This window comes from Macrobrachium nipponense, chromosome 36 (assembly GCF_015104395.2).
Source record: "Macrobrachium nipponense isolate FS-2020 chromosome 36, ASM1510439v2, whole genome shotgun sequence".
NCBI classification, from domain to species: domain Eukaryota; kingdom Metazoa; phylum Arthropoda; class Malacostraca; order Decapoda; family Palaemonidae; genus Macrobrachium; species Macrobrachium nipponense.
The window spans coordinates 56,373,860-56,399,356 of NC_087220.1; the positions used below are offsets into that span (position 1 = coordinate 56,373,860).

General features: G+C 43.0%; 1 protein-coding gene across 1 annotated transcript in view; it reads right to left on the reverse strand.

Moving 5' to 3' along the window:
* LOC135203684 (transient receptor potential cation channel subfamily A member 1 homolog) overlaps positions 1-25,497 on the reverse strand; it is a 117,277-nt gene that overhangs the window by 61,465 nt on the left and 30,315 nt on the right. Inside the window, 4 exon segments of the mRNA XM_064233583.1 lie at positions 7,695-7,742; positions 18,339-18,595; positions 18,978-19,198; positions 22,913-23,025. Coding sequence (XP_064089653.1) covers positions 7,695-7,742; positions 18,339-18,549 — 259 coding nt within the window. The 5' untranslated portion in view covers positions 18,550-18,595; positions 18,978-19,198; positions 22,913-23,025.

Below are 25,497 nucleotides of genomic sequence, written 5' to 3' on the forward strand. Positions count from 1 at the left end.
CCAAAGTGCATTTTAATGATGAAATTCATAAAAAAAACCCAGATTTGTGGATATTTCTCATAGAAAAATACCTTTCAGAAATGTTTGCTAAGTTAATTTTCAGTTATATACCTATTATTTGCAGACTGAAGACTCTGCTAGAATAATCAAAGGGGGAAGGGGGATATTTAAACAAATGAAATAAATACATGTGCGTATGTACTTTTGAAGTCATTCAGCCTCAAAATGGTTGTGCTAACCTCACTGTCCCGAGGCACTGGCTTCTAGTTAATTAAAAGAAAAAAAATGTTCCTCTTTTGATGAACATGACATTGTTATGATACAATAAAGTTTCATACATACTTACCTGGCAGATATATACATAGCTATAGACTCCGTCGTTCCGACAGAATTTCAAAATTTCGCGGCACTCGCTACAGGTAGTCAGGTGATCTACCGCCCTGCTCTGGGTGGCAGGGCTAGGAACTATTCCCGTTTTCTAATCATAATCTCTCTTCCACCTTCTCCTGCGGGGAGGCTGGGTGGGTCTTCAATTGTATATATCTGCCAGGTAAGTATGTATGAAACTTTATTGTATCATAACAATGTCATTTTCATACATTCAACTTACCTGTCAGATATATACATAGCTGATTGACACCCTTTGGTGGAGGGCAAGAGACAGCTAACTAACTGACTAGACAGGTAAACAACATATGTTGGTAGGTATAAATAAACCTTAGTTCCTACCTTCTTAGATGGAAGACTTCGTGGCTACTGCCTAGGAGTCTGCTTCATCTCAAGAACCTTAGCGAGATAGTGATCTGTGGCCAAGAATTCTTGTGGATCTGTCGATGGGGTCTCTTCCACTTACTCGACAGAATCCTAAATGGCGTTTGTCAATGGGAGACACATCCGCTTATATGACAACACGCACTAATTTAAGGAGCACACAACCAATCCCGATCACCCGATCCTAACCCAGTGTTAGTTCTAAGGTTGCCTAGAGTTATCCCCAAACTCTTTGCAACAACCACAAACTCGAAAATCATACATACAAAAATAAACAAATTTTTGTACCCCTCTAATGTCAGATGTCACTCGATTTCAAATAAAGAGAAGTGAAGGCCGCCTGTGCGACAACTGACACCTCCCATACCACCGAAAAACCCGAAAGACCCGAACACATACCGACAAGGAGGGTTACGTACATAATTTTAAGGATTGGTGCTTTCTCCTTTACCCAGAACCGTCTGTGCTGACACAAACGGACCTAACGAAAAGCATTTATCATACGTAACTCGTACGTCTTTTAAATAATGGGATGCAAACACAGAGTTGCATCTCCAATAAGTTGTATCCAAAATGTTCTTTAGTGACATATTTTCCTTTGGAACGCCACCGAGGTTGCGATTGCTCTAACTTCGTGGGCTCCCACTCTTAGGAGATTAAACGAATCATCTGGACACTTCTTATGAGCTTCTGTGATAACACTTCTCACAAAGAAGGCTAATGCGTTCTTAGACATTGCTCTCTTGGGGTCTTTCACTGAGCACCAAAGACTTTTCTGCGAACCCCCCAACTGCTTTCTTCCTGTCCAGATAAAATTTTAGAGCTCTAACTGGGCACAGGGATCTTTCTGCCTCTCTCCCACCAAGCTAGAAAGTCCTTTAACTTCGAAGCTCCTGGGCCAGGGATTCGAAGGGTTTTTCATTTTTTTTTTTTTGCCAGAAAAAGGGACTGAAATGAACAAATTGCTGAGTCTCCTTTGAAGCCAACTCTTGATTCAAGGGCGTGCAACTCACCTGATTCTTTTTGCCGTTGCAAGAGACATCAGAAACAAACACTTTCTCGTGCTATTACGGAACGAAGCAGTGTGAAGTGGTTCGAATTCATCTGATGAAAGAAATTTAAGAACCACATCTAAGTTCCAGCTTGGAACCTTAGTTCGCGTGATTTAGATGTTTTCGAATGAACGAATGAGGTCGTGCAAATCCTTGTCATTCGTTTAGATCTAATCCTCTGTTTCTAAAGACTGCTGAGAGCATACTCCTGTACCCCTTAATAGTTGGTACCAGAGAGATGCGACTCTTGTCTAAGAAACAGAAGGAAATCTGCAATTTCGGTACAGAGGTACTGGAAGAGGACAGCTTCTTCGACCTACACCAGTTTCTGAAAACTTCCCACTTCGATTGGTACACTCGTCTCGTAGATGATCTGCGGGCTCTAGCAATTGCATTTGCTGCCTGGCGAGAAAACCCTCTCGCTCTGACGAGTCTTTCGATAGTCGAAGGCAGTCAGAGCAAGAGCGGGTATTTTGATGTACCCTACCTCTCGAAGTGGGGTTGTTTGAGCAGATCTATTCTGTTTGGAAGAGATCTGGGGAAGTCCACTGTCCATTCCATCACCTCTGTGAACCAGATTTGAGCTGGCCAATACGGAGCGATCAGAGTCATCTTGGTTCCTTCGGATGCCACGAATTTTCTGACTACTTCCCCCAGAATCTTGAACGGGGGAAAAGCGTAAACGTCTATTCCTGACCAGTCCAGGAGAAAGGCGTCTGTTGCATAAGCTCGGGGATCCTCCACCAGGGCACAAAATGTATCTATCCTTTTGGAGAGGAATGTGGCGAAAAGATCTATTTGAGGCTTCCCCCAAAGGCGCCACAGGCTCTGACAGACTTCTGAGTGGAGTGTCCATTCTGTGGGAAGGACCTGGAATCTCCTGCTCAGTCTGTCCGCTCTCACATTCCTCTCCCCTTGAACAAAACCTTGTTAGAAGAATTACATTCCTTGGTTCGCCAAATCAGTAGATCCCGTGCCAGCTCGTACAGAGCAAAAGAGTGCGTCCCCTCCTTGCTTCTTGACATAAGCCAGAGCTGTCGTATTGTCCGAATTTATCTGCACGACTTTGTCTCTGACTAAGTGTTCGAAGCTCTTTAAGCGAGCCAGGTTGAATTGCTAAGAGCTCTTTGCAATTTATGTGCCATGACACCTGTTCTGCCGACCAGGTGCCTTGACACTTCTCTGGGTCCCAATGTTGCACCCCCCCAGCCAGCCCGCCTCCGAGGCGTCTGAAAACAATGTCAGGCTTGGTTCCGTACTTGCAGGGACACTCCTGTTTGTTTTCCTTTAGTGGAAGCAACCACCACTTCAAATGGTGTTTTATTTCTTCCGATATTTGGAAACGTATCCGATATAAGCTGACCTGTCTTCCAACTCCAACTTCTTCTTAGGAAGAACTGAAGCGGTCGAAGATTGTAATCTCCCTAGGAGAAAAGAACTGTTCGAGCGAGGAAAGGGTTCCCAGAAGCGCCAGTTCCAATCGCCGAAGTGCGCTCTTTCCCTAGAAAGTTCGATACTGTGGCACAGCCTTTCTTTAGTCTTTCTTGCGATGGAAAAGCTCGAAAACCCCGAGAATCCATCTGAATCCCCAGATAAACCACGTTCTGGCTGGGGATCATCTGAGACTTCTCGAGGTTCACGATCAGTCCCAAAGACTTTGTCAACTCCAGTGTTATTAACAGGTCCTCCAAACACTGCTTTTGAGACTTGGCTCTGATGAGCCAGTCGTCCAGGTACTTGAGACATTTATCCCTTTCAAGTGTAGGTGTCTCGCTACATTTTCATCACGTCTGTGAAGACTTGAGGAGCCGTGGACAGCCGAAACACAGGGCCTGAACTGATAATTTCTGCCTTCGAAACATAAATCGAAGGTACTTCCTCGACGAATGGTGGATCGGGATGTGGAAGTATGCGTCCTGAAGGTCTATGGACACCATCCAATCCCCTTGCCGTAGTGCTGCAAGGACTGAGGCAGACGTTTCCATGCTGAACTTCTGTTGTTCGACAAATTTGTTCAGCGCACTTACGTCCAGTACCGGTCTCCATCCCCCGAGGCTTTTGTTACAAGAAACAAGCGATTGTAAAACCCCGGGGGAGTTGCAATCCAGTACAAGTTCTATTGCCCTTTTTTCCCACATCTGTTCCACCATTTGCCGAAGAGTGTCCGTCATCATCTGGTCCCTGTATCTGGCGGACAATTCCCTCGGAGATGTTGTCAAGGGAGGAATGTCCTTGAATGGGATGCGATACCCCTTCTTGATGATCGACATCGTCCAAGTGTTGGCTCCTAAGTCTTCCCAGGCTTTCACAAAATACTGTAGCCTGGCTACCTAACGGGTGTCTGGAGGCGGAACTCTCACTTCCCTTTCTTAAAGGCACGGAAGGAAGACCTACCCCTCTTATCGGTTGACTTCCTTCTGGCGATCGGTCTAGTTGGAAGACCTCCTCGAAAGGGCTGTTTCTGAGCTGGGTGAGCCACTTTCTTCTCCTCACTAGCCACAGGCCTACTCTTCCTTGATGATTGTCTAAGGAGATCCTGGGTGGCCTTTTCCGTCAGAGAATGTGCGATGTCCTTCACCAACTGCGATGGAAAAGGTGTTCAGAGAGAGGCGCAAACAATAAGGCGGCTCTCTGCGAATGCGAGACGGCCTTTGTGAGGAAAGCACTGTGCACGCTCTTTTCTTTAACACTCTGCACCATATAGCGAGCATACCTCAGCTGATCCATCCTGAACAGCCTTATCAATGCAGGCTAGGATACAATTCAGGGTTTCTGGGTCGAGTTGTTCATTTTCTTGAGATTTCTTGGCCAGAACCCCAAGGGACCAATCTAAGAAGTTAAAAACTTCTAGGGTGCGAAATAGACTCTTGATGAGGTGGTCCGTTTCCGAAAGCCCCCATGTAACCTTTGCTGCATTCAAGGCGTGCCTTCTAGACGAATCCACCAAAACTCGAGAAATCTGATTCGGCTGAAACGGACAGAGACAATCTATATCCTCTCCCGTTTCGTACCAAATTCCTCTCCTTCCTGTAAGTTTGACGGAGGCTACAAAAGACCGTCCTTCCTAACTCCTTCTTCTTCTTGAACCAGGAGTCAAGAGATTTGTAGCGCTCTCCCTCATAGAAATGGCAGGCTTCATTTTGAGGGGAAAGAGGAGGACTTGAGTGGTTTCGTGCTCGAAAACTGCGAACGTGGCGAAGGGGGAGCAGCTGGTGTCAAAGAGTCTCCATATTCCTCCAACAGCAGGGACGAAAGGACTTTATAATTAGAAGATCCTTTCATTTCGTCCTCCGAGGCATCTTCTGGGTTAAGAGATCTCGAAGGAGAAGGTTCTCTCCTTTCTACTGACTCCTCTCTTACTCTCTTACGAGTGTCAGGTTCACTTTCAGCAGGCGCATGGCGCCTGGCAGGCGCATTTTCATCAGGCGCCTGGCGCCTGGCAGGCGCATTTTCATCAGGCGCCTGGCGCCTGGCAGGCGCATTTTCATCAGGCGCCTGGCGCCTGGCAGACGCATTTCATCAGGCGCCTGGCGCCTGGCAGGCGCAGAGCGCCTCGAATACTCCTGGCTTTCAGCAGGCGCCTGGCGCCTGGCAGGCGCAAAGCGCCTCGAATGCTCCTGGCTTTTAGTAGGCGCGTTCTGTTCATAATACTCCTGGCGCGTGGTAGGAGTATTAAATTCCGCATATTCCTGGCGCCTGGTGGGAGGAGTATAAGCTTCGTAATACTCCTGGCGCCTGGGAGGAGTAACTAGTTCAGAATACTCCTGGTGGGGCTTGGGAGGAGTATCCGTCTGATATTGTTTCAGTAGGATGCTTTCCGTCCTTTATAAAGTGCTCTACTCCTAACAGGATCTTCCTCTCATCCAGCTCTTGGTGCGTGATTGAAGATCTTGAATGTCCTGGCTCGTTACGCCTACTCGGAGTCTGGCTTCTGGTTGGCGCCCTACTCTTGACAGGAGTAGCTTCCTTTCCTACCTCTCGCCTGTCTAGCGCACCGCACCCCCCCCAGAGATGGCGCCTGAGCGACAACTCCCCTGAGGGATGCGTCGCGCCTGGCAGGAGATAGTTCTTTCGATCTTTTAATAGGAAGCCTATCATCCTTCTTACGAGTAGGCTCCTTATAACGAGTTCCTACTAGCAAGGCTAATTGCTCTTGCATATTCTTCAAGATTTTCTTGGTTGAGGAATCTTCGATTTAGGAGAGGGAGATCTGGAAGGCGCTCTAGGATCTCCTCCATTCTCAGAGTCTGACCGTATTCTCGCCTCTTTACTACCGAAGGCGCTCCTCCTTCTGAGAAAAGCGCGGCGGGACTCGAATTGATCTCATGTTCCGCAGGCGCCTGGCGCCTGGCAGGCTCTTGCATACTCCTCTTCAAAGGACGGAAAGATTCGACTCCTTCCACCCTCTTCTCGGAGAAGGCGAACTCGACGACGAAAAGCACTCTCGTAGGACCCTCTTATAGCGGTCTTTAGCAGTCGATACGATCGATTCTGCCGAAGGGACGCCTGATCGTTGGGGATTCTCCACAAACCCCCGTACGGCTTTCGACTTTTCCTTCCTCCTCCGGGCCAGGAGCTTGGAAGAGGTCTAGGCTGGGGAGCGTCGCAGAGGACGACCAGACGCCCCCTCCACTACACTGGGGACACTAATATCACTGTCACATTTCACTTTGACTTACCTTCCAATGCTGCGACTTTTTCCTGCATTTCTGAAGGGAAGCTCTAAGTTCTGCTATTTCCGAAGCCGAACTAGAGGGATTAGCCATTTGTGAACGGGCTGAAACAGAATGTTCATTATCATAATAGGAAGAAGCTACAGAGCTAGAAAAGTAGATCATGAGAGGCAGACCTTCTATGGGTTTCTTCCTCTCTCTATCTCTCTCTAACTTCTCAGTAAGAAGCTAGATTCTTTCCATTCTTGTGCACTTCAGATTCTCACACTCATTTACACGTATTCTCAAATGAACATTCAACCATTCTACACTTTCTACACCTCATTCACACACACTCTGAAACTAACACTAGAATCAGACATATTCACAAAATCCAAAAACCAAGTCCAAAAAAAAAACAGTCCACGATGCGAATGCCAACACGATCCAAGTACGTCACCAAATATCAGCGATAGATGATCAAAAGCTTTGCGAAAAACGAATTCTAGTCAGGAGGAAGTAACAACAATGTTGATACAGCCGGCGACAGAGAGATTATGATTAGAAAAACGGGAATAGTTTCCTAGCCCTGCCACCCAGAGCAGGGCGGTAGATCACCTGACCTACCTGTAAGCGAGTTGCCGCGAAATTTGAAATTCTGTCGGGAACGACGGAGTCTATAGCTATGTATATATCTGACAGGTAAGTTGAATGTATGAAATGCATAAAATTTGGTCTCTTACAAGATTGCATACACATCCTGCATGTTGAATTTAGTTTCTCCAAGCAAGTTAAGGTACCAATTCTGGGTTTGGGATGGGAAACATCAACATAAATGACAAAAGTCCTAATAAAAAAACAAAGGCATCAAAGTTAACTTGACATGCAGATATTAATGACTACTTTCCATTCAATAAATGAACTAAACCACCATGCATGTTCTTAGTTCTTCACTTCACATTGCAAAGTAAGACATTAGGTCCTCTTCAGCAATGCAGTTGTCAAAATCTGCTTTAAAAAAATTTGGTACCAAGATTAAACTGAAATGTAGCTGTTGCTGTTCAACCACAATAATAAATTCTGCTGAACAGGATCTGTTGCACTTGAATATAATGCACAGAGCCGGTCATAAACAGTTACATCCACACTAAATATCCATTAGAAAGAGTTAAACCCATGCTAACACCTGAATAAAAACATTTCTGTCATTTATAGTTACCAGGTTGAAGAGAGAGATATAACAATTCCTGAAAGCCCAAGTTAGATTCTGAAGTATAATAAAAAGAAAAAGACCTTGAATATCAACAGAATTAAACCAAAAATATGGTTTAAAAATTACTTTCATACTGAACACAAATATGATATTGTTAAACTACAATAAAGTTTTGTACATACTTACCTGGCAGATATATACTTAGCTATAGTCTCCGACGTTCCCGACAGAATTTCAATCTCGCGGCACACACGACAGGTAGGTAGGTCAGGTAGTACTACCTTACCCGACCGCTGGGTTACGGAACCACTCCCGTTGTTTTGCTTGTCAGATTTTTCTCTTCCACCTGTCTCCTGAGGGGAGGCTGGGTGGGCCATTAATCGTATATATCTGCCAGGTAAGTATGTACAAAACTTTATTGTAGTTTAAAAATATCATTTTTGTACATGAACTTCCCTGACAGATATATACTTAGCTGATTGGCACCCTTGGTGGAGGTAAGAGACAGCTAAATAATACAGGTAAGACGGGAAACAACTAATGTTGTAGGATATAAAACCTTGGTTCTCACCTTTTCAGGATGAAGACTTCATAGATAACGGTCTCTGAGTCTGCATTGCCTGAGAGCTACAGCTTGGACGTGACCTGATGCTGAAAGACTCTCGGATCTACCACTGGGATATGTGATCCCTATTGTGGTAGAATCAAGTCGGATCCTGTTGAGGGACCTTGTCCGCTTACCTAACAGATCCTTACCACTACCTCTGCAAGGAGCCAAAACCCACAGACCACCTAACCAAAATACAAAGGGTTAATATTACGACAAAAAGAGGTGCCTCCTGCAACCTCTTTCAGACAACCAAAAAACACCAATATAAAATATAGGGTAACATAAAAAATTTACACAGGATAAGTTTCAGCTCCCTGCCCCAGGCACCGAATCCGCCGATACGAAAGGACCCCCAAGGCGAAGCATTTATCATATTGTGATTTTTACATCAGTAGGTAGTGGTTTGCAAAAAAAACCGATTGGCATCTCCAAAAAGTCGCCTCCATCAAGTTCCGCACAGACATATTTTTTCTGAATGCAAGCGAAGTTGCAATGGCTCTCACCTCGTGAGCTTTCACTTTCAGTAGTCTAAAATGTTCTTCCTTACAGGCAACATGTGCCTCTGTAATAAGGCTTCTCAGAAAAAAGGAAAGAGCATTCTTCGACATGGGCCGAGTGGGTCCTTTACAGAGCACCAAAGCACATCTTGATTAGCCTTAAGGTTGTTCCTTCCTCTTAAGGCAAATACTTCATAATTCTCATAGGGCAAAGAGTTGCTTTCAGGCTCTTCCCCTACTAGAAAAGATAAACTACGAACTTCAAAGCTCCTGGGCCAAGGGCGTGATGGGTTTTCATTCTTTGCAAGGAAACTTGGAAGAAACGAACACACCATAGAATCTTCCTTAAACCCTACATTGCCCTCAATAGCTTGGAGCTCACTCACTCTCTTAGCTGTACAGCTAGGGCCAAAAGGAAGATAGCCTTCTTCGTCAGATCCTTGAAAGAGGCTAAGCCAGGAGGTTCAAATCTAGACGATCCAAGGAATTGTAGAACTACGTCTAGATTCCAGTTCGGTACTACATGAGGACGCTTAATGGTTTCAAATGATCTAATAAGATCATGCAGGTCCTTATCATCGGATATATTTAAGCCTCTATGCCGAAATACCGCCGCCAACATACTGCGGTATCCCTTAATAGTTGACACAACAAGATGACATTCTTCTTTGAGGAAAATAAGGAAATCCGCAATTTGGGTCACAGAGGTACTGGAAGAGGAAATGTTCTTCCTCTTGCACCAACGTCTGAAGACATCCCACTTTGACTGGTATACACGCAAGGTGGAAGGTCTCCTCGCTCTTGCGATTGCTTTAGCAGCTGTTGCTGAAAAGCCTTTCGCTCTGACCAAACTTTGGACAGTCTGAAGCCAGTCAGACTGAGAGCGAGGAGATTTTTGTGTGGTACCTGTCGAAGTGGGGTTTGTCTGAGTAGATCGCTCCTTAGCGGGAGCGATCTTGGAAGGTCCACCAACCATTCCGTACCTCTGTGAACCATTCTTGGGCCGGCCAAAAGGGAGCGATTAAGGTCATTCTCGTTGAATCGACTCTACGAAACTTCTTGATGGTTAGCCCCAGGATCTTGAAGGGGGGAAACGCGTAGATGTCGAGTCGCTCCAGTCTAGAAGAAGAGCATCTATTGCTAATGCCTCTGGATCCGATATCGGAGAGCAGTAAGGATCCAGCCTCTTGTTCTTTGACGTGGCAAAGAGGTCTATGTGTGGCCTGCCCCATAATTCCACAGGCTCTGGCATACATCCAGATGAAGGGTCCACTTTGTGGGAAGGACCTGATCTTTCCTGCTGAGGAGATCTGCTCTTACATTCTTTCTCCCTGCACGAACCGGGTGAGAAGCTTGATTCCTCTTTCTTCTGCCCACAGAAGAAGGTCTCTTGCTGTCTCGTACAGGGAGAAGGAATGCGTCCCCCCTGTTTCCTGATATATGCCAGAGCTGTAGTGTTGCCGTGTTGACTTGCACTACCGATCTTCTGGACTTTGGGCTCGAAAGCCTTCAGAGCCACCACACAGCCATCAACTCCTTTCTGTTGATGTGCCAGGCTATCTGGTCCCCCTCACCCAGGTACCTGACACTTCGCTGGTTCCCAGAGTTGCCCCCCACCCCGTGTCCGACGCGTCGGAGAACAACACCAGGTTGGGGGTCTGGGATTGAAGAGACAGTCCCTTCGCAAAGAGGTTGGGATCTGTCCACCAACATAGATGTTTCTTGACGTCCTGGGATAACGACAGGGAGAACGTCAAATCCTGAGAACGACGACTCCAATTCCGATGAGAAAGAATTGGAGCGGTCTCAGGTGCAACCTTCCTAGGGAAACGAATTGCTCCAGCGAGGAGAGCGTCCCCAGCAGACTCATCCACTCCCTCACTGTGCATACTTCTTTCCCTAAGTAAGGTTTGTTACTCTCTCGAATCCTAGGGCTATCCTTTCCTGAGAGGGAAAAGCCCGAAAACTCAGAGAGTTCATCTGTATCCCGAGATACACACACTCTTGCTCGGGAATTAGTGACGACTTCTTGAAATTGACGAGAAGTCCCAACGTCTTCGTCAATTCTGAGTTACCTTGTAAGTCCTTCAAACAACGATCTTCTGAATTGGCCCTTATTAGCCAATCGTCGAGGTACATGGATATCCTCACACCCCTTTCAAATGAAGCCATTGAGCCACATTCCTCAAAATCCCCGTGAACACTTGAGGGGCCGTCGAGAGGCCGAAGCACAGAGCCCTGACTGAAAAATTTTCCCCCCCCCATCATGAATCTGAGAAACTTCCTCGAGGAAGGATGGATCGGTACGTGGAAGTAAGCGTCCTGTAAATCCAAGGAAACCATCCAGTCCCCTGGACGAAGTGCTGCCAGCACTGATGAAGGCGTTTCCATCGTGAACTTCTTTTCTACACCGGTCTCCATCCCCCTGAGGACTTTCGGAACTAGGAAAAGGCGGTTTGTAGAGCCCGATGAATGATGTCTGTCACTAGTTCGATAGCCCCCTTCTCCAGCATCTGATCTACTGCTAGATGGAGAGCTTGATTCATGATGGGGTCTCTGTACCTGGCCGTCAGTTCCCTTGGGATGGTCGTCAAGGAGGTCTTTCGACGAAAGGGATGAGGTAACCTCTCCTCAAAATAGAAAGGGTCCAAGGATCCGCCCCATTTTGGGCCCAGACTTCTGCAAACTCTAAGAGTCTGGCGCCCACCGTTGTTTGAAGGACTTTGCAAGTTATTTGGGGGCTTTAACAGACTTGGCAAAAGTCTTACCCCTTCTTGAAGTCTACGACCTCCTCAAATGTAGAGGTTCTTGATGAAGACGCCCCTCGAAAGGGTTCTCGAACACTTGCCTTTTCCTTCTTAGCCTTGGTAGGGAAGGAAGGGCGAGGTTTTCTTGCCGACTGTGCCAAAAGGTCCTGGGTGGCTTTAGCCGAAAGTGATCTCGAAATGTCCTGCACGAGAGTTTAGGGAACAACTGAGCAGACAGAGGAGCAAACAGCAAAGAAGACCTCTGGGCATGGGAGACAGACTTCGTTAAGAAGGAACAATAAACAGACCTCTTCTTCACGATCCCGGCCCCATACAGGGAGGCGATTTCACTCGCTCCGTCTCTTACCGACTTGTCCATACAAGACAAAACACACATGAGATCTTCTGGCGAAAAATGACTCTGGCACTTCAATTTTCTTGGCTAGGACCCCCAACGACCAATCAAGGAAGTTAAATATTTCTAGCACTCAAACATGCCTTTTAGCATGTGATCCAATTCATTCATTGCCCAAGTCGTCTTAGCAGAGTTAAGGGCAGTTCTCCTTCTCGAATCTACCAGCGCCGAAAAATCCGAATCAGCCGAAGATGGTAGACCCAATCCTAAGGGCTCTCCTGTTTCGTACCAGAAACCAGCGCGTCCTGATAACTTCGAAGGAGGAAAAGCGAACATCGTTTTCCCCGCTTCTTCTTTGGAAGCCATCCAGGAACCAAAACTCCTCAGTGCCTTCTTCATTGAAAGAGTTGGCTTCATCCTCACACAAGAAGAACTCTTCGCTGTCTTCGCCGTTGAAAAAAGTGAGTGAGGAGGAGGAGGAGCCGTAGGAGTAAGGGAATCCCCAAAAACTTGCAAAAGTAGCTCTGTAAGCTTCTTGTAAGAAGACACAGCAGCAGAAGTGTTCGGTTCCTCATCCGAACCTTCTAGGACGTCTTGTCGAGGCGAGCGAGGAAGATCCTTAGGTGACGAAGGGATCCTAGTAGGAGTTGAGCGAGAGGTTGGAGAACGCCCTCTCTTAGAAGAGTTCACATCCACTGGAGAACGATGAGAAGATCTGGGTTGTCTACGATGAGACTCCCTCTTCGAGGTAGACGGAATCTCAGCCGAAGGAGAGGTAGGGCTCCTACTCCGAGAATCCTTGGAAACATCCACAGGGCGCTTACGAGGAGGCGAGCGCCTGCTAGACTCTTTACGCCTATCCTGAGGCGAGCGGCTGCCAGGAGAAGAGCGCCTATCGGGAGCAGAGCGCTTGCGCGGCTCTCCATACCTGTCCAGTTGAGTACGATCAACGGAAGTTCGACTGGAAGGCGAAATGCGCCTACTAGGAGAAGGCTGCTTGCGAGACTCTTGACGTCTAACAAGAGGGTAACATTCAGGAGAAGGGCGCTTCAAAGCTAACGAGTGCCTACCTGGAGAAGGGTGTTTCCGAGATTCCTGGTGCCTACCAAGAGACGAACGGTCAGGAGTAGCGCGCCTAGAAGCGGGAGAGCGCCTATACGGAGAAGGGCGCTTGAAAGACTCTTGTTGTCTGCCCCGAGGAGAATAATCAGGAGTATGACTCCTTAAAAGAGACGAGCGCCTACTAGGAGATCGATGTGCAGTAGGCTCTTGGCGCCTACCTTGCGGGGAGCGGCTAACAGCAGGCCGTCTATCATGCACACGACTCCTACCAGACTCTTGACGCCTGTCAGGAGAGAAGTCACGATCCGACACTCAAGGAGAGTGATATCTGGAAGAAGAACGCCTACTTGTATAAGGGCGCCTTCTAGGATCTTGAGGCTGCTGAGGAGAAGTCTCACGCAAGGGAGTTGAAGAAATAGCGTGATGAGCAGGTGCAGTGCGCTTACCGGAAGCGGGAATCCAATCTGGAGAAAAAACTTCTTTCTCCATAGAGCGTCCTACCGATGTTTGGCGCCTTGAAGTCGAAAGAGAGCCAGGAGAGCGAGGGCGCTCACGTGAGCCCCTACCTTCATACGAAACCTCCCCATATGAAGGAGAACGCCTAAAAAGAGGAGAACGATCCTCTGAAGAGCGGCGCCTAGATCTCTTGATCGGAAGAGAAACGTCCTTCTTCCTACGTGATCTAACTGCTAGAGTGCCTGCTATCGCCGTGATCTGAGCTTGAAGTCCCGCGAGTACTCTCGTAGGAGAATCTTGTTGTTCTTCCTCGGAAGCAGGCGCCGAGCGAGGAGCGCGAGAAGAAGAACGATCACAGGATTTCTTGGGTTTCTTCGCCTCCACCGACGATTCTTCCGGGAAAACCTCCGGACTAGAAGCCAAAGGACTGCAGGGAGCCTTCCAAGCCCTCTTCAACGGGCGCGACACATCCGGGGAGTTCCAACCTCTCTTCGGAGAGGGAGAAGACGAAGAGGAGAAGCATTGGCATAGGAGCTCCTTCTTGTAGCGATCCGAGGCAGCCTGGGAGCGTACTTCAGGATCTGCCTTGAGGGGTACGCGCCTGACCGGTGGGGGTTCTCCCTAGCCCTCTTGCGGCTTTCGACTTTCCTACTCCACTGGAACTGGGAGTCTGGAAGAGGTCTAGGCCTAGAGGCACTAAGGAGCCGGTCAGACGCACCCTCCACAACACTGGGGACACTGCACTGATCAATAACACTCTCCTTACCTTCCAACTGACGAATCTTCTGATCCATAGAAAGAATCGTGGCTCTCAGAGCTGCCGCCTCCGAAGGCGAATCTTCGGCTTCGGTGCGGGGAGCAGGGGCTGCAACTTGGGAAGAAGGTTCTAATTCTACGTTAGTATTAGGATCCACATCCAACTCACTCATTCTAGATCTACTAGAACTTCTAGAGGAAGCCTTACGCACTATCACGTTCCAACTTCCTAACATAAGAAGAGAGAGCCTTATATTCTTCTTCATTCAATCCCTTACATTCACTACAAGGGTTAGCAAAAGAACATTCATTCCCCCTGCATTTCATGCAAACCGTGTGAGGGTCTACCGAAGCTTTCGGCAACCTCACCTTACATCCTTCATTCACGCAAACTCTAAACAAAACCGAAGTTTTAACTACTGAATCTAGGTCAGACATCGTTAAAGAAAATCCAAATCAAAACCAAACCGGTCCACAATCAGCGTATGCCAAGCCAAACAAAGCGAATACGTCGCCAAAAGAAGTCCAAATTAACTCCAGGCAAGCGAGAATCGAAAAACTATCGAGAGGAACCGACAACAGTTGTTATCGTTCCCGCGACAGAGAAAAATCTGACAAGCAAACAGGAGTGGTTCGTACATCCGCCACCCAGCGGCGGGTAAGGTAGACCACCTGACCTACCTGTCGCGTGTGCCGCGAGATTTGAAATTCTGTCGGGAACGTCGGAGACTATAGCTAAGTATATATCTGTCAGGGAAGTTCATGTACAAAATAATAATATAATCCAAATTAACTCGGTTCATATTTGACTTCCCTAAGCTTAAAATTCAGTTAGACTATCATACCTATTCAGTAAAAGTCAATAAGTGTGGTTAACACCACCTTACATTAGCCCTTGGCAATGACTTTTGACTTACTTACCGTTCTTTCCTTCAGGTAAACTTGGTCTGTTCAGTTTTTCCTTACAGATTCCTCTATTAACCATTGTCATATATTTTAGGGATATTCACCACTACCAAATCTGGCATACTAAAGAGTAGGCTTTGAGCAATTATGCAGACAACTAACTGATTAGTCTTCAGTTTGTTTTTTAAAATAAAACTGAAATGGAACTGCCGAGTCTTCTAAAATAATTGTGAACTGCTGATTTTTCCATTGCATTAACAATAAGATTGAAACCTTAAGACTAGACAAAATCTACCAACATTTAATGGTTACCAATTTCCACAAACAGATAATGACAAAAGTCAAATAGCTTTTATTTATTAAACAATCCACAGTTCAGAACTGCAAAACTCAACAATAAAAACAGACTACAGTACATGAAGGACAATTTACCCCTTATAATTGGACAACAACTAGGAGCCGAACACTTTTATAGTGTGCAAAGACTTCACAAAATAAGGAACCACTCTCTTGGGGTTCATCAGACCCTACTTATTCCAGCATTTACATTTACCTAACCTCTTTGGTAGCTAACATATAAGCAAGGTAGGTTTTGTACCTATTCCTGTGAAAAAACTATGAAGTTTAATTTGTGAAATTTTGCCTGTCAAACTAAACACTGGGGCACTTTTGGCCATTCAAGTGCTTGGGGCAGTGGCAAGGAGGATTTGGTGGTTGGAAAGGCAGGTAAAGAAATCCAGAAAGTAACAAAGTACAAGGATCTAAAGGTGAACCTAGGAGAAACTTCAGTTACCCAAACAATCAAAAGACTGGACAGTATGACTGAAGCAAAGCACCAGGAATGGAGGCAAGGTAAAGGGCTAAAAAGAATGCAGCTAAGGCTACAAAAGGAATCTGCAAACACTGTTTAGTAAAGTGTACAGTGTACCAAATGTGGTGTACTGACAGCAATACCTCCGTTTATGCCTATGTACAAAGTAAATACAGTCTTTTCTGTTTTTCACTTTTAGTCAGTGGTCCACAGATTAAAACAAACCATGTACGTATGTACTATTGTATAAAGCAAGATGAAGAGCACCCTCTTTACAAAACCTTTTAAATTCAACTTACATTTGAAACCAAAAATATTAAATTCTGCCGATTACCTTTTTCAGTACAATCACTTAACACAGCCAAAAAAACAAACATTTAAAATCTGATGTAAAAATGGCTGATATAAACAATTTCACAGCAATTTAAAGAAAATAGTTAAGTGGGCTTATTTATTTAGAAATAATCTTTGATGAATAAAAATATGGATTATAAGAAAGGTGTAAAACCAGATTTTAAAAGAGTTTGCAATTCCAAGTTAAAATTGTTACAACCAGTACATACAATAATATCAAATGTGTTTAGTAAATAAATAGACCACAAAACAAGATCAAAGTTAAAATCATTAAGACAGCAGTACATTTATACAAACTTATGACTATAATTGAGAAGTTGCAACTGCGAAAAAACTCCATTCTCTAGAAAATGTAAAATTTGTATTGTACTCTAACATTAAACATGCTAAAGAATTAAGAAGATAGCAAAAAAAGTACATAACACTTTTGGTCTCACAAAAAATACCTGTTTTAAACTCATTGAAGCAATTACATGTTGTCAACAAAACCTAAATTAATTATATATTCGTGCTCTTGGTATAGTTTGAGACTAAGGGCAGTTGTAACACCAAAAGCATCTGCAAAAGAATATTAACTACATGTCACAATTGAGACTAAGGGCAGCTGTAACACTAAAAGCATCTGCAAAAGAATTTACAGCTATTTGAGCATAAAATTCCCAGTTCTAAACTCATCAGTGAAACTGTTATCAATAAAAGCTTCACCAGTTGTACTCATGAGCCTTTTGTATTTGTTAAGGAAGGTTGTCAGGTATGTCAAAGGGTTATATTCAGTGAGGACTGTCAGGGGGATATGGTGGTCTGGATGGTAGAGTTAAGAGTTTCATTTCCAGGACCATGCCCAGGGGCTCCTTCTCTATGGTACTGTACCATGACTGTGCAAGGTTCAGCTTCTTTGAGAGCTATGATATTGGGTGGCGCCCCTGACTGTCCTCCAGGAAGAGCACCGCAACTATTCCCACATCACTGGCGTCTATAGCAAGGACGAAAGGCTGGGCGTAGTCTGGTGTGTGGAGCAATAGAGAAAATTTGGGCACAAACCGCTGAAAGTACTGTACCATCCCCATAAACCGTTGGGCTTCCTTCTTTGTCTTAGGGTAGGGCATGTCCTGGATGGCAGTGACAATTGCATTTTTGGGCATGACCTTGCTGCCTCCTACCGAGTGTTCCAGGTACGTAACCTTTCCAGACCTCAAATTGGCACTTCTTCAGATTGAAGACCAGGTTAGCACTCCGGGAGAGTGCTTCAGTAGCCGGTCCAAAATGTGGAGGCGTTCTTCCAAAGTCTGAGCACAGACCACAATGTCATCCAAATATACCAAGAAGTTGGGATCCCAGCTAGTACAGAGTTCAACGGCCTCTGTAAGCAACTAGGGGCATTCTTTAAGCTGATAGATGTGGTCATAGGGCACAACTCCAATGTCAACAGGACCTGCCAGTAGCCCTTTTCCTAATGAATTTAAGGAAAGGGGTTGACCTATACTTTCCAGGCAATCCTCAATGCGAGGGAGAGGATGGGACTCCATTACAGCATTCAACACAAGTCAATGCACAGCCGATCTCAACCTCCTTCTGCCACGGCCATACCACATTGAAAGCACCGCTTCTCTCTCAACCTCCTTCCTTGGAAACCAGAACCACTGGTGAGCACCACAGACTGGTACTCTCCTCAACGAGGCCCAGTTGGACTAAGTCCTGGGCCCTCACCCGGTCAACTCGAGTGTTTTTAGCCAGTAGTAGGTTTACTGGATGGGGTCTGTTCCCTCTCGTAGTCTGATCCTGTGTTCTACCACCCAAGTGAGGCCAAGGGTGTCCTACACCACCTGGTTCAGTAGGTCTCACGTCCCTGTGCTTGGCACCATCCAAGGAGGGGGTTGCGAGCTCAAGGGTGTCCAGGATATCAGAGTTCATTTTGACACCTGGACCTAGGTGACAGCACTACCATCCCAAACTTTTGTACAATTTGAAATTAACTACCCACTGAAACCACCAATTATTTCTCAAGCACCATAAGACATTCATACTGCAAAGGCTTTTTATAGTGTACCATCACTTCCAGATTTGGCGCCATCATGTAACTTCGTGATCATACACACCTGGCTCGTCTACTCCTTCTGGTTCGAGTGTCTCATCACTTCCTTCAGCCTCTTCCACAGGCTGATCCACATCAGCCTGTGCCTCATCTTCTTCCTCATCTTCAAGGACATGCTCTTCCGTCCCTTCCTCTTCTGGGCTACTTTTCTCTTCAGTGTCTTTTTCCTCAGTTTCCTCCTCTTCCACTTCCTCTGTCGTCTCTAGGCGTTTCATGGGGACAGGACTTGGCCTGCGACCCGACCTTAGCTGTTTCCTGTACCTGTTCAGAGGCAAGTGCCCAAGTTCAGTGGTAACTTGAAACAGAATTAAGACCATTGTGATTCATAAATTGTTAACTTAACAAAATGATTTATCCTTTACATAACAAATGAAATGACGCATTAATAGCCTTGTTTTAAAACAAGAATAAGAGAATCCAAGATCTGTTGATAAATTTCAAGCAAAACTTCACTCAATTATTCATGACATATGGTACTAATTAAAAGTTGTAAAATTAAAGATATAAGCCATAAATACAGAGCATTAGAACTTTAATATCTGTATAACGTCCTGTACGACTTAGTATTATAAGCTATAAATGGTAGCATTAACTTTGTATCTGTACACTGTAGTGTACATGGAAGCCGAATACACAAACATACCTAGCAGCAAAATGGAGGGGCGTAAGTTGATCCTGACCCCTAATGTTGACATGCGCACCAGCCTGTATAAGGATTTTGACAGTATCTGTGTGTGCGTAACGGGCTGCATAGTGTAGGGGAGACAATTTATCCGAATCCAGGCTGTTAATCCGTCTGCGCCCTTGCTCCCCAAGGCGGGCCAAGGCTGATGCAAGGACCTCGCTGTTACCATCTCGAGCAAGCTGTTAGATTAAAGTCAGACTTTAGTTTTAGATTTAATCAACTGAAATTCACAGTAGGTCTAGTCCATGTATAACAATTCTGCCTATACAGAAGATTCCACAGTCGATACTATTAATATGATATAACAAATGAAATGTTTAAATAGATATTGACCCCACGGGTTTTTGGGGGTCGTTATCATCATGATATTTATAGACTTTTGTTTATTTTGTTACGGTCATCCCCAATGGGCTTGTACTATACACTCCGCAAAGGAGTATACATACCGGGTTAAAACCCTTGGAGGTCACCGTCTATGAAAGGTCCAACAAATGCACCTTTCCCAAAGAAAAAAAAAATTACCAAGCAAAACAATGAATTACCTCCCTTTTGCCACACAAATACTTCACGTTTAGAACATTAAATCCCTAACTTACCCCGTGAAGAATAACTATGCTTAAATTTCCCGTAAAAATTCATAGTACCTATATTTCACTCCTAATTAACCTGGTGACGTCATAGTTTTAAAAGCCCCCCCCCGCTTTCCATCAGAGTAAAACTTATTGGTAAACAAGTCACAAGTAACGAAGTTCATCGCTAAGAATATTTACGTTAAGTCGAAAAACACCACTCAAAAGGACGGGGATAATTTATTTGATGACTATGCAAATAAGGCGAGTGACTTTGTTCGTCTTACATAAGTGACATTCTCGCATTGACGGAATCTTACAAGCTTTGCCCCCATTTAGAATGCCCAACAAACCTGATGAAAGTATAACAGTTTCAAAGAGAATCCATTGCTCAACTCTCATTGCAAATATGTAGGAATTTACAAGGATTTTTTTTTTACCAACAAATAGCGTCAAACCACAATGGATATATTTGAGAGAAAGAATAATGACAGCCAAGTTACGTTCACAAATAAAAACAACCTTTGAGATCAAAGGTCTTGCTTGTAAAACATCTCACGAAAAGCTCCAACAATAACGAAACTTGACGTAATATACTTTCTCAGAAGCACAATAACAACCTCTTTTTCCTCAGAAAACACTTCAACAAAACGATGAAAGACTTTAGACTAACGAAAAATGGTGAAAGGCAAACGAAGGAGGTTACCGAACCAACTGAACGATCAGCAAATGAGCCAAGTGGCAGTTTCGAAAAGAAACAACGCTAAAATTATGGTTTTTAACAGCACTGTGTAGTTGAAATTAAACGGGAGTCAGTTGATTCCACAGATATGCAAAAATCTGCCAGGATATTGGAGACTGTTACGGATTTAAAATTGAACATGAGAGTGTGAGTACCAGAGATTAAGACAGGTAGCCGGGTACTGATGATTTATTTACTTGTTGTTGTTTAAGATTAAGCTGGCTCTTGCTCAAGAGCAGCCCGTAAGATAATATTTACAGACGAACTGGGTTGACATAGGCAGATGCGGACGGATAAGTAGTACAGACTCGCACCGAGAGCAGAAATTACTCGAGACATTAGATTTGTGTTTTCTTACAAACATACATTTAAAGTTAATAAGGCGTACAAATATTGGAATTACATGTGTTATACATCGGCGGAAAGGCCGCGGAACGCTCTATCGGATGGAAGTAAGAACAACGCGACTTGATGATTGGATACAATAAAAAATAGGGAAAAGCGTTGTCCTTACAAGAGCATAGTAACGGGCTTATTATAAGGCAGGGATAACTCAATACAAAGTTTCGGAACTAGGATTAGCGAGGCTTTTTCAAAATCATCGAAGAAGTTGAACAAATACAAAATGAACATTTAAAAAAAAATCATAGCATTTATGATCTTAAGAGTATCCTGGAAAAATACGTTTTCTGAATTATCTGAGGTTCCTTCACGTAATTAAAGGAACAACACGCTAAAACTTTTAAAACTTTACTGTATGCCAATAATATACTCAAATATCACTTTCGACCGAAAATAATTATTTTATCCACATTCACCTAATATCTTCGTCTCCAGATATTCAAATGTTTCAGAAAGAAAAGGACAATTTACCATGAAACGGCTGCACTCCTGACGTGACGATGTTGCCAGAACCATGATAATATTCCACAAAGCAATCCCTGTGTCCCGTGTCTCTCGGCAACAATTTCCAGACTGATTTTGCAAAGATGGGTTGACCCACAAGAAAGGCAAAAAAAAAAAAAAAAAAAACATACCCATCTACTTACGCACCGCCCCTTAGAGAGAGAGAGAGATAGGGTTGAGTTTTCACAGCTACAATTCATCATATACCACGTCTTGTCTCCTTAGCGTAGACTTTATCGCGTTTAAAGAGAAATTGCCACTTTCAGTACGATAGTCGAGGTCGAGGGAGGGGAAAAGACCATTGCTTCTTGAAAGATGTTGGCTTCTACTGGACTAAATAATGGAGCCTAGAGTTACGAGGGGATGGTGATGAAGTTAAGGAGGGAGAGGGGGAGGGGGAGGGAGGGAGAGAAATACGAGTAGAGAGGGCAAACAATCCCCTCAAAACACGTATGTAAACATGGCGGGCGACTGGGAATATAATTGGTATCTATTTTGGGATACTACCGTACGACTGACTTGGTTAACTCATTTATTCAATTTATTGTAGTTATTCAAGAGACCAATAAATTTAGAGAGTATTCCGAGTTAATTTAAAGAACTACTATTGTTGTTCACTCAAGGTGACACATAATTCAGTATGTTTGTCAAAGTTGTCAAAGGAGACTCCAGATATCTCAGTGAGTGGTCACATATAAGTGTGACATGTTGGGTGACGTCATATCAATAAATTGCTAATTTCAGCTGATTTTAACACTCCAAAGACCCTTCTTGTTTCTTTTCCTTTTTAATAAAAAAAAAAAAAAATCAGCTGTCCAGAAAATTTAAGCTTCATTTCTCATGACTTATTGAACATCTGATGACGGATAAGTTATCTCTTAACATTGACAATCATATCAATAACTTTACCCTGGACCTATTCTGCAGATCCTCATCATCTGCACTTGAGGCCGAGCCCTGGCTAACTCTTTTCTACAGGTAGCACTTCAGTCACTGCTCCACTAAACTAGATAAGAGAACCCTTACGAGATGTCAGAGGGAATGAAATCATTAAGGACAATGTCAGAAGGGATGATAAAGAGCGAGAGCCTGCCAAGGCCAATAAATGGATGTCAGGGAGAATGAAAGGGCAACATATGTCAAAGGGAATTGCTACACTCAAAAGGGTATGGCTGTCAGAGAGGAGTGATGTCAGTGGATCTGATGTCAAAAAAGGGCATGGCTATTACGAGCTTGAAGATGTCAAGTGGAGTAGAATATAATGTAAATATATAAACTAGGGGACATACCTCCAAGGCATTTAGAGAGAGAGAGAGAGAGAGAGAGAGAGAGAGAGAGAGAGAGCATTCCAATACCTTTTAAGGCTTTCTACGAAGTGATATTTCGAAAGGTAAATCTTTTAATTTAATTAAAACAAGACACTACTTAAGCTACAAGCGTAACCATACACCACAGTTAACAGGAGCTTACTAGAAAATTTCCCTAATTAACCTAAAAAAAAAAAAAAACCTACGAATTAATCCACCTGGGGTAGCCCATGGGCATAATCACCTAATTCACCTGGTATAGCCCCACCTAAATAATGACTTGACCAAACTGTAAATTCACCTAACTCACCAGATTCACCCAGTTCAACCCCCCCCCCCCCACCCCACCCATCCCCAATATCCACTGACCTGGTGCAACGTCCTGGAGATGAGGTCGTAGGAACTGAAGCCCCTGCCATTGTCAGACGAGGTGATGACCTCGGTTTGTTATCTCCGGGTAGAGGCCGTCTTTCCCGTAGGAGCTGCAGGAGGAGAAACGTTTTTGTTTGAGATTTTATTCCATTGGTGTTATTGTGAAGATAAGGTCTCTGTTTGTGACGAGACAAAGTTGACGTTTATCTTATTCGTGAATATTTTATCTGTGTGTGTGTGTGTGTGTGTGTGTGTGTGTGCGTGTGTGTGTGTGTGTGGTGAGGAGATGAGAGAGAGAGAGGAGAGAGGAGAGAAGAGAGAGAAGAGAGAGAGAGAGAGAGATTTTGAGAGAGAATAAAAGATTTATTTTAAGTTTCTTTAATTATTGTTAAAAAAAATGTTATTGGATTAAAAAATGTTATAAATTATTTAACTAATTATATATAAAACTATAACTATATATATAGGCTAGTTTTTATATATATATATATATATATATATATATATATATAATATATATATTAATTATACATGTGTGTGTAATTAGTTTAAATAATTTAGTACATATATATTGTAATAAATTATTTAACTAATTATACACACTCACATATATACATATATATAATTATTTAAATAATTTATTACATTTTTAAACCCGTAACGTTTGTTTTCTTGTTTACAATATTAAGAAACTAAATAAAATTTCCTATTTATTATCCAGTCTATGTACATATATATATATATATTATCTATATATATATATATATATATATATATATATCCCATGGACAAATAAACCGTTGTACACACAAACATATTAATATACAATAATTAACACAAAATACACATATTCACACAGACACATACGCATTACAAAAGCCATATGTAGACTCTGGATAATAAATACTTATGCAGTTCTTTTTCAAAAACAAAAAAAAAAATATGATTACAAAGTAGCGGCCCGTTTGACACCATTGAGGGTGAAACTATTGGATGAAACTGGCCGAGTGGTTCTTGAGGTTGGTTGGGGTGGGGGGGGGGGGGGGAAAAGGGGGGGGGGGAATGCTTGCCGATTTATCTATGCAATTGACGGGTTGTATACTGTGTGTGTGAGAGAGAGAGAGAGAGAGAGAGAGAGAGAGAGAGAGTTCTAAATTTCAGTTCTGATCTATAAGCTTTTTCTATGAGAGAGAGAGAGAGAGAGAGAGAGAGAGAGAGAGAGAGGTAACAGCGCTTCGTTAACCGCGACGACAGTTGACGAAAACTTTATCAAACTTTTAGTAACAATTCTCGTTCAAGAAAGAATTACGTGCGTAACTAAAATGTAATGTTTCTTTATTTTTATTTTTATTTAGACGTAAGAGTCCAAAAGGACTGGCAACTCTAACCTCTTATGTGAAGGCAGTGATATATTCCAACAAACAAGGCTCATTACCAGCACGTCAGCACCTAAAAACCCCCAAAGGACTTAACGAATTATACAAAAAGTTTCCCCAAAACAGGACTTTATAATAATTTAACGTAAAAAACTTATAAATTTTAGTTAGTTCCTAATAAGTAAATATACTTACAATTTTCTTGCGGACGTGGGGGTTGACATCCCCGAGTCCTGGACTGCAAAAAAGAAGAAGAATATACTAATAATTGGAATAATTGATAATTGGAATAATTAATAATTGCAGCCAAAGCAGTTCCTCTTGATAATGTGATGAATCACAATGAATACCACAATTTGATTATACTACGTACAATATTCATCATAACGTTAACAATCAGTAAAATCATTATATATGCATAAAATGATAAAATTCATGATTTATATATATGAATATATATATTAATATATATATATAGATATATATATAGTATGTATGTATGTATGATATGTATGTACTACATATATGCAAAATAAAAATTATTATATACTATAGTATATACTATATATAGATTATAATATAAATATGTATATACAGATATACATACGCACATACATACATATATTAAATTTAAAATTAAAATTTATTACAAAGTTTAATCCAGGGAATTTATTTTACACGTGCATTTTAACAAAACAACAGCATTCATATTAATTAAGTAACCTGATCTCTGCATCTACAAAAGGGGTAGGGGTTTATGGGTAAGGCCAGCAATTTCACCCTACAACCATTATTTAGTAACTCGCAACACACCATAGAAGTTAATGACGGATAAGTTTTAATCAAGAACCATGCAATATGAAATGTTACATATATTTCTTTGAGTTGTTTTTTTCCAATTCAGTATCTGTTTACTTACCTGAATTATGTAATTATATGTCCATTGATGTTTTTACTTACACCCATTTGTCATGTATATTCATATATATTTGGTTATATCTTATCTTTCTCACATTTATTCATATATTTTACTTACTTATCTATTTGCTTACATCTTTTCACATATATCATAATTTCACTAACTTATCTATTTGCTTAGATATATATATATATATATATATATATATATATATATATATGTATATAGATACATACACACATATTTATATATATATATATATATATATATATATATATATATATATT